Consider the following 14431-nt stretch of genomic DNA (forward strand, 5'->3'; position numbering starts at 1 on the left):
AGAAAAATAAGCTTCTGCACTTGAGGAGCTCAGATTATGGTGGGAAATCCAACAAGAACATAACAGGCACAGGAAGCTGAAGATGCAAGAGACCTAAAAAAAAAAAAAAAAAAAAACACCAAAGGAGCAAAGAAATTTCAGCTCCTTTTTCATTTTTTTTAACCTGAGCATCCGTGGTGTGTCAAGGGCTATGCACTTTAAATATACCCCACCATGAGGTGTAGACTATTAACTAGGAAAAAAACCAAAACCAAACCCATTGCCGTCCGGTTGATTCTAAAAACCCACAGCGACCCTATAAAACAGAGTAGAACTGCCTCATAGGGTTTCCAAGGAGCGGCGGGTGGAGTCAAACTGCCCACCCTTTGGTTAGCAGCCAAACGCTTAACCACTTCCGCTACCGGGGTCTATATCAACTAAAAAAGGTTAAAATAACCTGCCCAAGGCCTCACAGGTAGGTTTTCAGTGGAAGGGCAGGGTTTATATCCACCCAATTTCACCTCAAAATTTCATTTTCCACCGGCTCTATCGTGGGGAACCTGCGTGAAAGCAACAAGCGCCTACTGAGCCCGCCGAGCTCCACCACTCAGCGGCCCAGAAACTCCCTCGGCCGGAAGCCGCCCACTAAATCCTGGGAGCCCAATCAACCTCCCGCCGAGTCACGTGTCACCCAAAGATGGCTGCGCCCGGGCCGGATGCGCCAAGGTTGCCTTGAGCCCTGGCGTGGCTGAGGAAGACCAGGGGCGGGAACGGCTGCTGAAAGACGGGGAGCAGAAGGTACTGGCATTCGGGGGAAAAAAAAAAAAGGAAAGGGCCCAGTAAATGTCCCGATATCAGAGGAAGCCCGGCGCTGTAGCGCGCTAGTCGCCGGCGGCATGCTAATGGGGTCGTGGAACTGGGCCGCGAGGGAAGGAAGGGAGTCGACCCTGCGGTGCTGATAGTCTTTTCACTTTGCATCCTGGAAGGAAAGATCGGAAAGATACTTAGATTAAGCCAATACAGGAAAAAAAAAAAAATGCCATAGATTGAAAAACCTCCCGTTTACTGCTAATTTATAGTGACTTTGGCCAAATTTCTTACCAGGCCTCACTTTATACATTGCATATCCCTCGGAACTCTTCTCAGAGCAGCGTGATAGTGATAGCTAATACAAAAGCCTTTTGAAATGATCCTAGTTTTTAAAAGTGGCATTACCATTTATAGGAATTTTTGCCACAAGGGGACTGCCTGATCAGGACTAGACATTAAGGGTGACCCTTGTTAACAGGGAAACCCTGGTGGCATAGTGGTTAAGTGCTACGCTGCGAACCAAAAGGTCAGCAGTTCGAATCCGCCAGGTGCTCCTTGGAAACTATGGGGCAGTTCTACCCTGTCCTATAGGGTCGCTCTGAGTTGGAATTGACTCCACGGCACTGGGTTTGGTTTTTGGTTTTCTTGTTAATAGGGAAACCCTGGTGGCTTACTGGTTAAGAGCTACGGCTGCTAACCAAAGGGTCAGGTCGGCAGTTCGAATCCAACAGGTGCTCCTTGGAAACCTTATGGGGCAGTTCTACTCTTTCAGGATCGCTGAGTTGTAAGGAACTCCAAGGCAGGGGGTTTGGTTTTTTTGTTTGGGTTTCTAATACACGGAGCCCTGGTGACAAAGTGGTTAAGAGCTTGGCTGCTAAACCAAAAGGTCGGCAGTTTGAATCCACCATCCCACTCCTTGGAAACCCAATGGGGCAGTTCTACCCTGTTCTGTAGGGTCACTATGAATCGGAATAGACTCCGGGGAGAGTTTGGGCTTTTTTGGTTATAGACATACTGTAGAAATGGCTAGTTTCCATCTCACCAGTATGCAGAGCAAGTCTGCATTAAAGTCCAGAGATAATTTTTGTGCACTTTTTTCCAAATTATGTCTTACATGTAATAGGTACCCAGTATTTGTTAAGTTAGTCAGTGTTGCAAATTAATCTCATAGCAAATGTATGGTGATGAACCAAGAAAATCTGATGTCATAAAACCATGTTGTCCTTTGCTGTTTTCCCTGAACTTTTGCTTTTCGTAACTCTGCTACCCTGAAATCTGTTGTTTGGAGAGCAAAATCTTCAGACCAAAAATCATTCACCATCCCACTGCTCTGACATTGTCCCTGACCCATGCAGCAACCTACTAGCCTCTGGGTCAGATACAGCCTGTGGCTTGTTTCTGTAGGGCCAGCCAGCTAAGAAGGGTTTTACTTTTAAAGCGTTAAGGAAATTTTTTTTTTTTTTGACAACCTATGTATATATTGCACAAAATCTAAAATATTTACTATCTGACCCCTTAGAGAAAAGTTTGCTGACCCCTGCTCTAAGGTATGCCCGGAAGTGAAATTGGTGGGTCATCAGGTATGTATCGTCAACCCTATAAAATACCAAATTATTTTTCAAAGTGGTTCTACCAATCTACACTTTCACCAGCAGCACATAAAATGTTTCAGTCGCCCATGTTCCTTGCCAGTAATTGAAATTGGCATTTAATTTTAGCCAACCTATATATTGGTATTTCACTGTAGTTTTTTGTTTCCCTGATGATAATGAGGTTGAGCATATTTTCATGTTTATTGTTTGGTTTTCCTCATTTTGTGAAGTGCAGAAAACTCTTGTCAAAAACTCTCGTTTGCCTTTTTCTTGTTGTAAGTTTTTATATATTCTGGTTTCTAACTAATCCATCGTCAGCTGTATTGCTAACATTTTCTCCACACTACCTTTATGGTACCTATTGAGCACAAGTTCTTAATTTTAGTATTCATTTTATCAGTCTTTTATGTTTAGGACTGTTTGCAAACTTAAAAAATGTTTCTAAAGATTATGAAGATACCTGTAATTTTAGAAGCTTTATGTATCATATTTTAATGCAGATAACACACACCTTCTACATCTGTTTGCCAGCTGCTCTGTGAGGTGTTTTTGTAAGCATGCTATGCTAATTTTTTTTACAGCAACATGTTTTAAAAAAAAAATTGGCATAGCAGCACTTATGAAAATACCTTGCAAGAGGGAGGGCATAGTTGGCAAACAAATGTAGACGGTGCATGCTATTTGTGTAAAATATGGTATTATCTTTCACATCTGGTTTCTATTTCACTTAGAATAATTTTGGGTAGAGGGGATAAGGTGTGTATGCATTTTTTTTTTTAGATTATGAACACGAATAATTCTTTTGTTGTTTTTCTATAGATATTATTAAAAAAGTACTTTCATTTGCTTTTTTTAAGGCTCCAAGATGGAAAATCATGAACCAGATGATACTATCAAGGAAAATTTAACTCTTGATATTATAACCAGAAAAATTAACCAACTTCCGGAAGCAGAAAAGTAAGATACCTTAATTTAAAAATACCTTTTACCAGGTGGATTTTCATCATCGATGTCATTATCTCAAATTTATTTGGTTTAAGTATAAATAACATGGAATATCAGAAGGAAACCCAGAGAGGTAAACCACTTTGCTCAAGGTCACATAGCTATTGTGGAAGTTTAGAAAGTTAGAAGTATCATTGGACATAATGTAATTGTATGAAGGTTCAATTTACAATATAATAAAATGTAAACATTTAGGAATCACTTAAATAACAAAACTTTAAGATGACTTTTAAATTAGACTTTAACTCACTTTTATCATTGTATGCCTCTCAGTCTAAAGGAGGACTGTGTAACACACATGGCTAGACTGGGGATGTTTGAGAAATGAAGTAATGGGCAAAAGATCTTTAAGATATTAAAGATGAAAAAGCTATATAGGGAACATACTGATCTTTAAGACAACATAAGCAACTATCATGCACTTCCACAAAATGTCCTTAGACCTCCTTGGGAGTAAAGAAGGCCTCTCTTGACTAGATTACACTTAAACCAAAAAGCTGAGCCCTAAAAGGATGAAGAGGAGCCAGCCAGAGGGTGGAGGGGCAGGGAGCATTTTAAGCAGGGGGAATGGCCTATGACGAGGACACAGGACTGGAAAGAGTTTGTCATGTATAAAGAACCAATGTAACTGGAGTACAAGGGAATTGCACGTAAAGTTAGAGGAACAAGAAGAGTTTTAAGCAAGGGAGTGATGTAATCCAGATAACATTTTTAAACAATGTTCCAGTTTTATGGGAAATAGTTTTGAAGTAGGAGAAAAAGGAAGTAGGAAACCAGTAGGAAACGTGGCATAATAATCCTAGTGGGCGGTGATGGTAGGGTGGTAGCAGTTGGGATGAAAAGATGGATTTGAAATATATTTTGGAAGTATATTTTTACTATCTTCAGGAATGAAAACTACAGATCCCAATCTCGCTACCACTTACTATTTACATAAGGAAGAGCCTGTAAACCAAGAAATTGGTGAGATTTCATAAACTGTAAATGTCCTCATACCCCTTTATGCACACACTTTTATTTTCCTGTAGTAAATAACAAAAACTCTTAAAAAGGGCCTGTTCATGTTTCTAGGCCAGCAAAGTGGGAAGAGATGAAGACACTGATCCAAAAAAATTGAATAGATAGGTGGTTTGAAAAGAAAGCAACCTGTGTCACTGGTACCTTCATCAGAGGAAAAAGGAGAGCATGGGGAAGTAAGGTGATCTCAAGCACAACTTAAACAGGGCAATGGCAGCATCCCATTATCTTTTCCTTGTTGCCTTTTCCTGTCCTTGCCCATTTATCTATCCTGGTTCTCCTAAGTTTGAATCCTTACCCTTCTTTTTATTATCAAACAGATACGTCCAGTATTTATTTGAAGTTAATTGTATGAATTTTTTTTTAATATCAAAAACTTTATTTTCTGATCTTCAGAATTTCATGTATCATATTTACTGCCACTTCTTAAATTTGGTTTTATATTATCCAGTTATTTCATATGTCTGTCTTGCCAGTGCAGTGCATCTTTTGATTTGTTGATGCTGCTTCCATGGCTGTTGATTTTGGATCCAAGTAAAATGAAATCCTTGACAACTTCAATCTTTTCTCCATTTATCATGATGTTGCTCATTGGTCCAGTTGTGAGGATTTTTGTTTTCTTTATGTTGAGATGCAATCCATACTGAAGGTTGTGGTCTTTGATGTTCATTAGTAAGTGCTTCAAGTCCTCTTCACTTTCAGCAAGCAAGGTTGTGTCATCTGCATAACGCAGGTTGTTAATAAGTCTTCCTCCAATCCTGATGCCCCGTTCTTCATGTAGTCCAGCTTCTCATATTATTTGCTCAGCATACAGATTGAATAGGTATGGTGAAAGAATACACCCTGACGCACACCCTTCCTGACTTTAAACCATGCAGTATCCCCTTGTTCTGTTCGAACAACTGCCTCTTGTTCTATGTAAAAGTTCCTCATGAGCACAATTAAGCATTCTGGAATTCCCATTCTTTGCAATGTTATCCATAATTTGTTATGATCCACATAGTCAAATGCCTTTGCATAGTCAATAAAACACAGGTAAACATCCTTCTGGTATTCTCTGCTTTCAGCCAGGATCCATCTGACATCAGCAGTGATATCCCTGGTTCCACGTCCTCTTCTGAAACCAGCCTGAATTTCTGGCAGTTCCCTGTCAATATACTGCTGCAGCCATTTTTGAATGATCTTCATCAAAATTTTGCTTGCATGTGATATTAATGATATTGTTCTATAATTTCCACATTCGGCTGGATCACCTTTCTTGGGAATAGGCATAAATGTGGATCTCTTCCAGTCAGTTGGCCAGGTAGCTGTCTTCCATATTTCTTGGCATAGACAATGAGCATCTCCAGCGCTGCATATGTTTATTGAAACACCTCAATTGATACTCCATCAATTCCTGGAGCCTTGTTTTTTGCCAATGCCTTCAGAGCAGCTTGGACTTCTTCCTTCAGTACCATCGGTTCCTGATCATATGCCACCTCTTGAAATGGTTGAACACAGACTAATTCTTTTTGGTATAGTGACTCTGTGTATGCCTTCCATCTTCTTTTGATACTTCCTGCATTGTTTAATATTTTCCCCATAGAATCCTTCACGATTGCAACTCGAGGCTTGAATTTTTTCTTCAGTTCTTTCAGCTTGAGAAACGCTGAGTGTGTTCTTCCCTTTTGGTTTTCCATCTCCAGCTCTTTGCACATATCATTATAATACTTTGTCGTCTTGAGACGCCCTTTGAAATCTTCTGTTCAGGTCTTTTACTTCATCAGTTCTTCTTTTGCTTTAGCTGCTTGACGTTCGAGAGCAAGTTTCAGAGTCTCCTCTGACATCCATCTTGGTCTGGTCTGTCTTTCTTTTTAATCAACAGCCATGGAAGCAGCAGTCAAGAAATCAAAAGACTCATTGCATTGGGAAAATCTGCTGCAAAGGACCTCTTCAAAGTGTTGAAGAGCAAAGATGTCACCTTGAAGACTAAGGTGCGCCTGACCCAAGCCATGGTATTTTTAATCGCATCATATGCATGTGAAAGCTGGACAATGAATAAGCAAGACCGAAGAAGAACTGACGCCTTTGAACTGTGGTGTTGGCGAAGAATATTGAATACACCATGGACTACCAAAAGAACGAACAAATCTCTTACAAGTAGTACAACCAGAATGCCCCTTAGAAGGATGGCCAGACTGTGTGTTACATACTTTGGACGTGTTGTCAGGAGGGATCGGTCCCCGGAGAAGAACATCATGCTTGGCAGAGTACAGGGTCAGCGGAAAAGAGGAAGACCATCAAAGAGGTGGACTGACACAGTAGCTGCAATGAGCTCAGGCATAACGATTGTGAGGATGGTTCAGGATCAGGCAGTATTTCATTCTGTTGTGCACAGGGTCGCTGTGAGTCAGAACCGACTCAACAGCACCTAACATCATCATCTTGCCAAGTCGTGAGCTGCTTTTTTTGAAAAGATTGACAGGGGCCTGCTAACTAATAGCAATTATGTGCTTACTGAATTATTGACTAAAAAATGTGACTTTAACCATGTTGTTGTTGGGTGCTGTCAAGTCAATTTTGACTGATAGCGACCCCATGTGAACTGCCCCATAGATCGCCAAATGGAACTTAAAATCTGAATGGGAGACAGCAAACTTTGCTGTTCAGATTCCAGTTGCACTACTTGTTTTCTTAGTGTTGGCAAATTATTTACTGATCATTGGTCCCTATGACTAAAATAGGGATAATACGTATTTCACAGAATCATTGTGAAGATGAAATTCTTATTAGAGGAAATGCTCCATTTCCCATCCCCTCAGCCCTCACAAAAAGCCACAGGTCTTCACATTTACTTGTTCTTTGTGGTTATTTTATTATATTTGATAGGTTCTCTAGTATCTTTTGTACCGTAAGTTCCTAAATAGTCACTTTTGTACTGCCATTACCATTTGTATAGATTTCTTATAGGTTAAGTTGAAATATCTTTCATCCTCCAGTAATAGTCAACTATGAATACCTTGCAAGTAGAAAATAATTATTTTGTGCCTTTGGCATCAAGTCTGCTGCATGTAGTAGGTACTCACTGAGTGAATGACAGGCGCTGTTACGATTTCAAAATGACATATAAGAGATGTAATACATTCAGTGATGCAGGAACTCAATTAGGAGTTCCTAGAAAAGCTGTTTTGAGGTAAGTAGTTAACCACACACATTGGAGGGGGACCATGAGGCTAATTTGGCTAGTTAAAAGAAATGAGGAATTTTGCAAGGCAGGTAGCAAAAAAGCTAAGTGGTAGGCTGAATTGTTTGGAGACTAAATTTTCATTATCCATCTATAATTCTAGGTAATTTTTCCAAAATTAAACAATGTATAGAACATGGGTTAAAAATTCATACATACCCTGGCTTAAAACCCATTTCTACCACTTACTATTTTAGGTCAACTTATTCTTTATTTCAGTGGGTTATTGTAAAGTACCTAGCACGTACCCATTGCCACTGAGTCAACTCCAACTCATAGCGACCCTATAGGATATAGCAGAATGGCCTCCATAGGGCTTCCAACGCAGTTATTTTTACAGAAGCAGACTGCCACATCTTTCTCCGTGGAGTGGCTGGTCGGTTTGAACCACTGAGCTTTTGAATAGCAGCTCAGTACTTTAACCACTGCACTACCACCAGGGCTCCTTACCTAGCACATTAAAAAAATAAAAAAACCCTGGCCGTTGAGTCGATTCCGACTCATAGCGACTTTCCATAGGCTTTCCAAGAAACGGCTGGTGGATTCGAACTGCCAACCTTTTGGTTAGCAGCCAAATGCTTAGTGTTCCTTCAATGTTAGTATTTCTCCTGTCCCACAAACCTGGCACTGATGCTTCCGGGAAGATGAAAGAAAACATATTTACTCTACCTTCTGTGTGTCAAGTGCTGTTGAAACCAAATTGTATCTTTGTATCCATTTCCTTCAAGATGTTTATAGATTGATGTGAAGCTGAGTATTCTAAGTCCATGATCACGATATAGTACCACCTTATAATGTGTTGTATCAGGTGAGTATTGAGTATTATAGACCAGAGGAACAGAATCCAAATCAGACTTTTGAGAAGCTGTTCTCTGCTACACAGTTTATTAGAAATTAGAAATTGCTGCACTAATTTCTAAAATCTAAACATATCATTGTGTCATTAAGTGTTGCCCAAATTTGAAATCCTTTTAGAATTAAGGTCTTTATGTAAAACATAGGGTCCATAACCTGGTGGTACAATTTTGGTTAAGCATCTGGCTGCTAACCAAAAAGGTCAGCAGTTCAAATCCACCAGCTGCTCCTTGGAAACCCTATGGGGCAGTTCTGCTCTGTCTTACAGTGTGACTGTGAGTCAGAATCAACTCAATGGCAATGGATTTTTTAAGGGATGTATGTTGTATCCAGTTAATCACAAAGTCCTAGTAAACTCTGTAACATATGCTAAAATCGAGAGATCTTACACACAGAGTAGAACTAAGTTTTTTTTTTTTTTTTCCCCCACCCACAGGAATCTGCTTGAACATGGATCAGCATATATTGGACTTAATGCTGCTCTCTGTGGCCTCATAGCCAACAGTCTTTTTCGACGCGTCTTAAATGTGACACAGGCTCGGGTAGCTGCCAGTTTACCAATGGCAGTGATTCCGTTTTTGACAGCACAAGTATCTTTTACAGGTTTTATAAGTTTACCTTTGAGTAGAGGTAAATTGTTTCACCTTCAATATAAAGTCTGCCCTGGTATATATTATTTGCAACTTAACATCTAAATATTAATATCAAAAGTAGCTATGTAACATTTGAATAAGATTGAACCTTACTAGCATCTCCACGTAGGGTGGAAACTTAATTTATATTAGCAGTCTGTCAGCAATGTAAGATGCACATACACAGCATTTTTACTTTATCTAGCTTATCTTTCCCATGGTGTTCATTTAGAGTAAGAAATATTTGGAAACCTTATTTTAAAAAAAAATGCTGACTACCTTGAGCTTTTAAAAAACACTTTGTATTTTGTACAGAGGTTCCTGAAAGGGAAAAAATGTTTTCATGAGAATAAGACTGTATAGTAATCTCTCAGAGCACTAAATGCATATACAAGAATTATCGAATGAAGATTTGATTTCCTTTTAAAAATTTACCATACATGCAGAGTGCTTTGAATTTGAAGCTAATCTTGAAAAATCATCCAATTTCGAATAAAATATTGCTATACAATAGGGGTTAGAAGGGGGTCCTTCTAAATTATGTTCAGGTTAGTGCTGCTCTAAATTTGTTTAAATTGGTCCAGTATTTTGTTCGAAAGAGTTTTTGATCAAGGGAAACTTACTGCCCGATGAACAAAACAGACCAAGTGATGACATCAAGTTATTTACTTTCTGTTTTTAATATGCCTTACACTTATTTTGGAAACAAATAAGGAACCCTGGTGGCATAGCGGCTAAGAGCTACATCTGCTAACCAAAAGGCTGGCAGTGCGAATCCACCAGGTGCTCCTTGGAAACTATGGGGCAGTTCTGCTCTATCCTATAGGGTCGTCAATGACTCGATGGCAACAGGTTCGAGTTTTATACTCATTTTGGAAATGAGTTTTATAAAAATAAAGTCAAAATATATAATGTAAAATAATAAAATACAGACAGCTGTCTCAAAGAAGTTCCCACAGGTTACAAAATTTCTTAAAGACAGAGAAATATTAGTTCAAGTCTGCTGATAGAAGGCAACTACAAAAAGTTAACTGTGGCCAAAACCCTGACATTAAGTTCAGAATAAATCAGAGAATTTTTCCTAAGGTGGTCTTCATCAGTTATTCCTGGCTGTTTAGCTTACTCATACATGTTAATATACCTTTCAACAGGCCTTGCAGAACTGCGTTTACTGTATTAGTTTATACTTTTGTGTAGTATATTTGATGACAGGAAAAATCAGCAGAATCTGTGATACATATAAAGGTACCTTGCATTCTCTGCATCATGTTTACTTGACTATCTTGTTCTTCATTTCCAGAACTAAGTTATTTATTTCCTAGGTAATTTGAGCTGTGAAACTTGTACTGTAACAAGGAGTGGGCTGGTTGGTCTTGTTTTTGGTGGTCTTTATCCGTTTATCTTGGCTATACCTGTGAATGGTGGCCTAGCAGCCAGGTAGGATTCTTTTACTGTTTTCTCATCATCACTGAAAAACTTTAATGTGACTACCTAGATAATTTAAAACAGCAAATATATTTTCCATTTTAAAGTATATTAGACCAAGAACAATCCACTTTTTTTATTTGCAAGAGCTAATAAGATGTTTTTTCCTTATAAATAATCAAATACTATATTTCTCAGGAATTTAAAAACATCTCTAGAACTTTATCACACTGTCTTTTAGTGTGTAGTTGAGACTGTTAACCTTAATCTGGATTAAATGTTAACTGATACAGTACTATACCTAGTGTCAAAGCTACATATACACACAATGTTCCTACATGTTTGAGTACTTCCACCAAAGAAAATTTCATCAGAAAATATTTAGCTATAAGCCTGCTGCTTCAAAGTAATTGATTATTCTCTGATGAACTCTTCTGCATCAAGCAATCTATGACACACAAGCCTCCAGAGGTGAACTGGAGAAAGGAACAAAAGAAAACGGTACCTTTTAGAAGGAATAAGATAATAGCATTGCTTTAATTTTATCTAGTGTTTTAAGACTTCTAAGATTAATATACATTGTATATAAGCTCATGATACAAAAAACTTTTCTGGTGAAACGTTTCAATGTTTTCTTACAGATATGAGTCAGCCCTGCTACCAGAGAAAGGAAACATCTTAACCTACTGGATCAGAATTTCTAAGCCTATCTTTAGAAAGATGCTATTTCCCATTTTGCTCCAGACTGCGTTTGCAGCATACCTTGGGTCTAGACAATATAAACTACTCATAAAAGCCCTTCAGTTACCTGAACCTGACCTAGAAACTCTGATTTAAAACAAGTATGTACACAAAAATAAAATGGTAAAAATAACCTATGTTTAATGGATGAATAAACAGATTTGTAATTTATTATGAGATATTACTTTGGGATCTACAAAAAGCTACACAGGACAATAAAAGGCTGAATCCCAGTAAAGACTACCTGCTTAAACAAGGATACAACTTCTCTCTTTTGCCCAATATTCTCTTCCATCTAGCTCTCTCTACTCCTTTACATTAGGCATTGAGTTTGCGCTAGAGGAAAAGATAACCATATAGCAGTTTTTAATAAAGACCTCATGAAGAAGCCAAACAGGAATGAAAATGGGGAAAAAAAAAATCAGTATGCTATAGCAAATGTTACTTATAATTCATTTTCTAAATTCAAAGGGTTTCCATGGGCATTTATTATTAGTCCATTGAATCTTAGAATGTATTTAACGACCTTCCTCACCAAAGATCAATTCATTTTCCTCACACCACACACACACCTGCTCCCATTATTGAGTCGGTTCTGATTCATAGCGACCCTATAGGGCAGAGAAGAACTGCCCCATAGGGTTTCTAAGGTTATACATCTTTTATGGACACAGGCTACCACATCTTTCTCCCATTGAACAGCTGGTGGATTCACCAATCTTTTGGTTAACAGTTGAGCGCTTAAGCACTGCGCCATCAGGGCTATTAGTCTTCCTCAAGATATGTTTATTCAGGCTCAGCTTAAGTAGTTATGATAGAGCTACCAACTTCCAAAGTGTAACCTTTTATTTTTAGAAAGCTGGAGTCTTAGAAGATGTAGCTAAGTTCTCTTTGAAACTTCCATCTACTGAGATAGTTGTTTGGAATCACAGACCTGAGCCTCTTTTTTAGCTATGCAATGCTAAGCAAGTTAACAAACCTCTCTGGCCTTCAACTGCCTCATCAGTAACCTGATTTATGGTTGGTATTATATTTGTTGCTAACATAGCACCTAATACATCAGGCACTCAAATGGTAACTATAGTCTTTCCTATTTCTTCTAGTTTTGCTCTCTGAAATATCCAAGTCTATTCCTAATTTCCATGCAAGTTTTGTAAAACACTACATAACAGCTTGTCCAGCAATGTCTAACAACTTTCTGTGGTGATGGAAATGTTTTATATTTGCATTACCAATATGATAACCACTAGCCATAGTGGCTACTGAGCACTTGAAATGTGGCCAGTGCAACCGAAGAACTGAGTTCTTAAATTTTTAGCAACACATAGCTAACGGCTACAGTCCTGGGCAGCACATGTCTAGACTAATGCTTTCTCATGAATCAATCCCAGTCATCACACAAAGTACCTAACAAATCTTAAGTGCTGTTCGAGATCATATTCATGAGCATCTTACTACTTCCTCCAAATGGAGTGACATACCTGTTAAGTAATCTTATTAAAAACATAAAATGACAATTTAGTCTATTGCCTAGAAAAGGCAGCTTCAGGAATGAATAGGCTACAGCATCTCTGAAGGAAGACAGTAATGCAGTGCTGCCAAAGATTTAAAATTCAAGCGAAATGATACATTTTCAAATTTTCAGAATGCAAAGACTATTTTGTTCTTTCCAAAGGACATAAAATTTATTCTCTCAGAAACTCACATAAGAAATGACTAAAAAAAAACTGCCTAGAAGACTGAAAGGAAATATGCCAAAAATGTTTATTGTGGATATTTTCTGGGTCATGCAATTACGATTTTTTTCTTCTTGATGTGTTTCTGATTTTCAAAGTTTTCTATAGTATGCTTTACTCTTATAACCAGAAAAAGTATATTATTTAGAAGGAAAAAAAATTTACCTGGTTTTTCTACAAGGTGTAAAATCAAGACTGAAAGCTCTCCGACTCAGTTATCTGTTTACCTGTATTCTGTCACTTCTTTATTACAGTGGGGGAAAAAATGAGAAGTAACTCCTGACTTTAGAAATTAAAACCCAAATTACTGAATAAGACCCAATAATACAGAATAATCAACTTTTAGGTAATTCAAAACCTGCTGATTCAACTGTTCGATAATTTAGTTGTTTTCTTAAACATTCCCACAATACATATTCACTAGCACATCATCTATAAATGGGTTCAGTGGTTTATATAACCCAAAAGGATTACTTTCTAACACCTGTCCTCTACCACATATTTCTTAAGCCATCTTTTCATTTAGTAGTAATGGGCAACATAAGCAATAAAGCATGTTATTTTAGATCTGTTGCTAAAAAATGTACCAAAATTTTTGGTCAGAGGGCAGATAAGTGACATGTGAACTTGCTGTGATTTGCATCACAATTTAAGGAAGCTTTCAGTCATTTGTGCTTAAAGAACACTGCCTCATTCAGTCTGAAAGATAAAGTTTTTAATAGTACAGTCACAATAAACTATTTAAATCGGTCTTTTACAACTTTTACTTTGTATAGTTATTTGGCTTTAAAAAAAAGGAGGGTTCATATTATGTTTAAATTGAGATATATAGTGTAGAGGGGTCTAGGAAATTGTCCTCAGTGGGTATACAAGAAAGAATCCAAAGGCACATTCGAAACAAAGTTGAACTACCAACAAAATACAAACTATGAATATTAAACAAAACTACACAAATGTTCAAAACACCATTCGTAACTAGATTGTTAGATTCACTGTGAAAACCAGGGATTTTCAACAAAGTAAGTAATTCTGGGTAAATTATGAAATTATAATTTAATAGTTGTGAATTAGTTTCCTTTTAAAGAGTGGGCAAAATAATTCTAAGTGAGCAACCTTAATTGTACATACTGGGGAAAAGTAAGTAATTAGGAAAAGAATACCAGTATCAGCAACCAAAGCAACGAAAAGTCAGTGGGCACATTCCTACTAATTACCATCTGGCAAAAAAAAAAACCTTCAATAATATACGATTTATGTTCCTAATGATAAACTAATTTACTTTCTGGAAATAAAATTTAAATTATCTCCAGCTTAATTTTTCTGTACTTCAAAACTCTGAATGTGAATGACCATTTTACAGTCTACATCAGAGCTCGGTCCGGCATTATAAAGCAGTAAGGAGTGACTGGCTGAGAG

General features: G+C 37.8%; 1 protein-coding gene and 1 long non-coding RNA gene across 2 annotated transcripts; both read left to right on the forward strand.

The window, feature by feature from the left end:
- Positions 1-642: 642 nt before the first annotated feature.
- On the forward strand, positions 643-11412 carry TMEM126A (transmembrane protein 126A). Its single transcript, XM_003418542.4, has 6 exons — positions 643-777; positions 2309-2369; positions 3239-3338; positions 8918-9111; positions 10436-10550; positions 11180-11412. The coding sequence occupies exons 2-6, from the start codon at positions 2339-2341 to the stop codon at positions 11373-11375; spliced, it is 636 nt and encodes a 211-aa protein (XP_003418590.1). The 5' UTR covers positions 643-777; positions 2309-2338; the 3' UTR covers positions 11376-11412.
- Positions 3345-6633, forward strand: LOC135231744 (uncharacterized). Its single transcript, XR_010322500.1, has 2 exons — positions 3345-4349; positions 4458-6633. It is a non-coding gene; the product is annotated as an uncharacterized LOC135231744 (long non-coding RNA).
- Positions 11413-14431: the final 3019 nt, after the last annotated feature.

The sequence above is a fragment of the Loxodonta africana genome, chromosome 7 (genome assembly GCF_030014295.1).
Source record: "Loxodonta africana isolate mLoxAfr1 chromosome 7, mLoxAfr1.hap2, whole genome shotgun sequence".
In the NCBI taxonomy this organism is placed as follows: domain Eukaryota; kingdom Metazoa; phylum Chordata; class Mammalia; order Proboscidea; family Elephantidae; genus Loxodonta; species Loxodonta africana.

Coding starts and splice junctions, on each gene's coding strand:
- TMEM126A (XM_003418542.4), top strand. CDS start 2,339: ATGCCCGGAAGTGAAATTGGTGGGTCATCAG. Junction 2,370..3,238: donor TGAAATTGGTGGGTCATCAG/GTATGTATCGTC, acceptor GCTTTTTTTAAG/GCTCCAAGATGGAAAATCAT. Junction 10,551..11,179: donor AATGGTGGCCTAGCAGCCAG/GTAGGATTCTTT, acceptor GTTTTCTTACAG/ATATGAGTCAGCCCTGCTAC.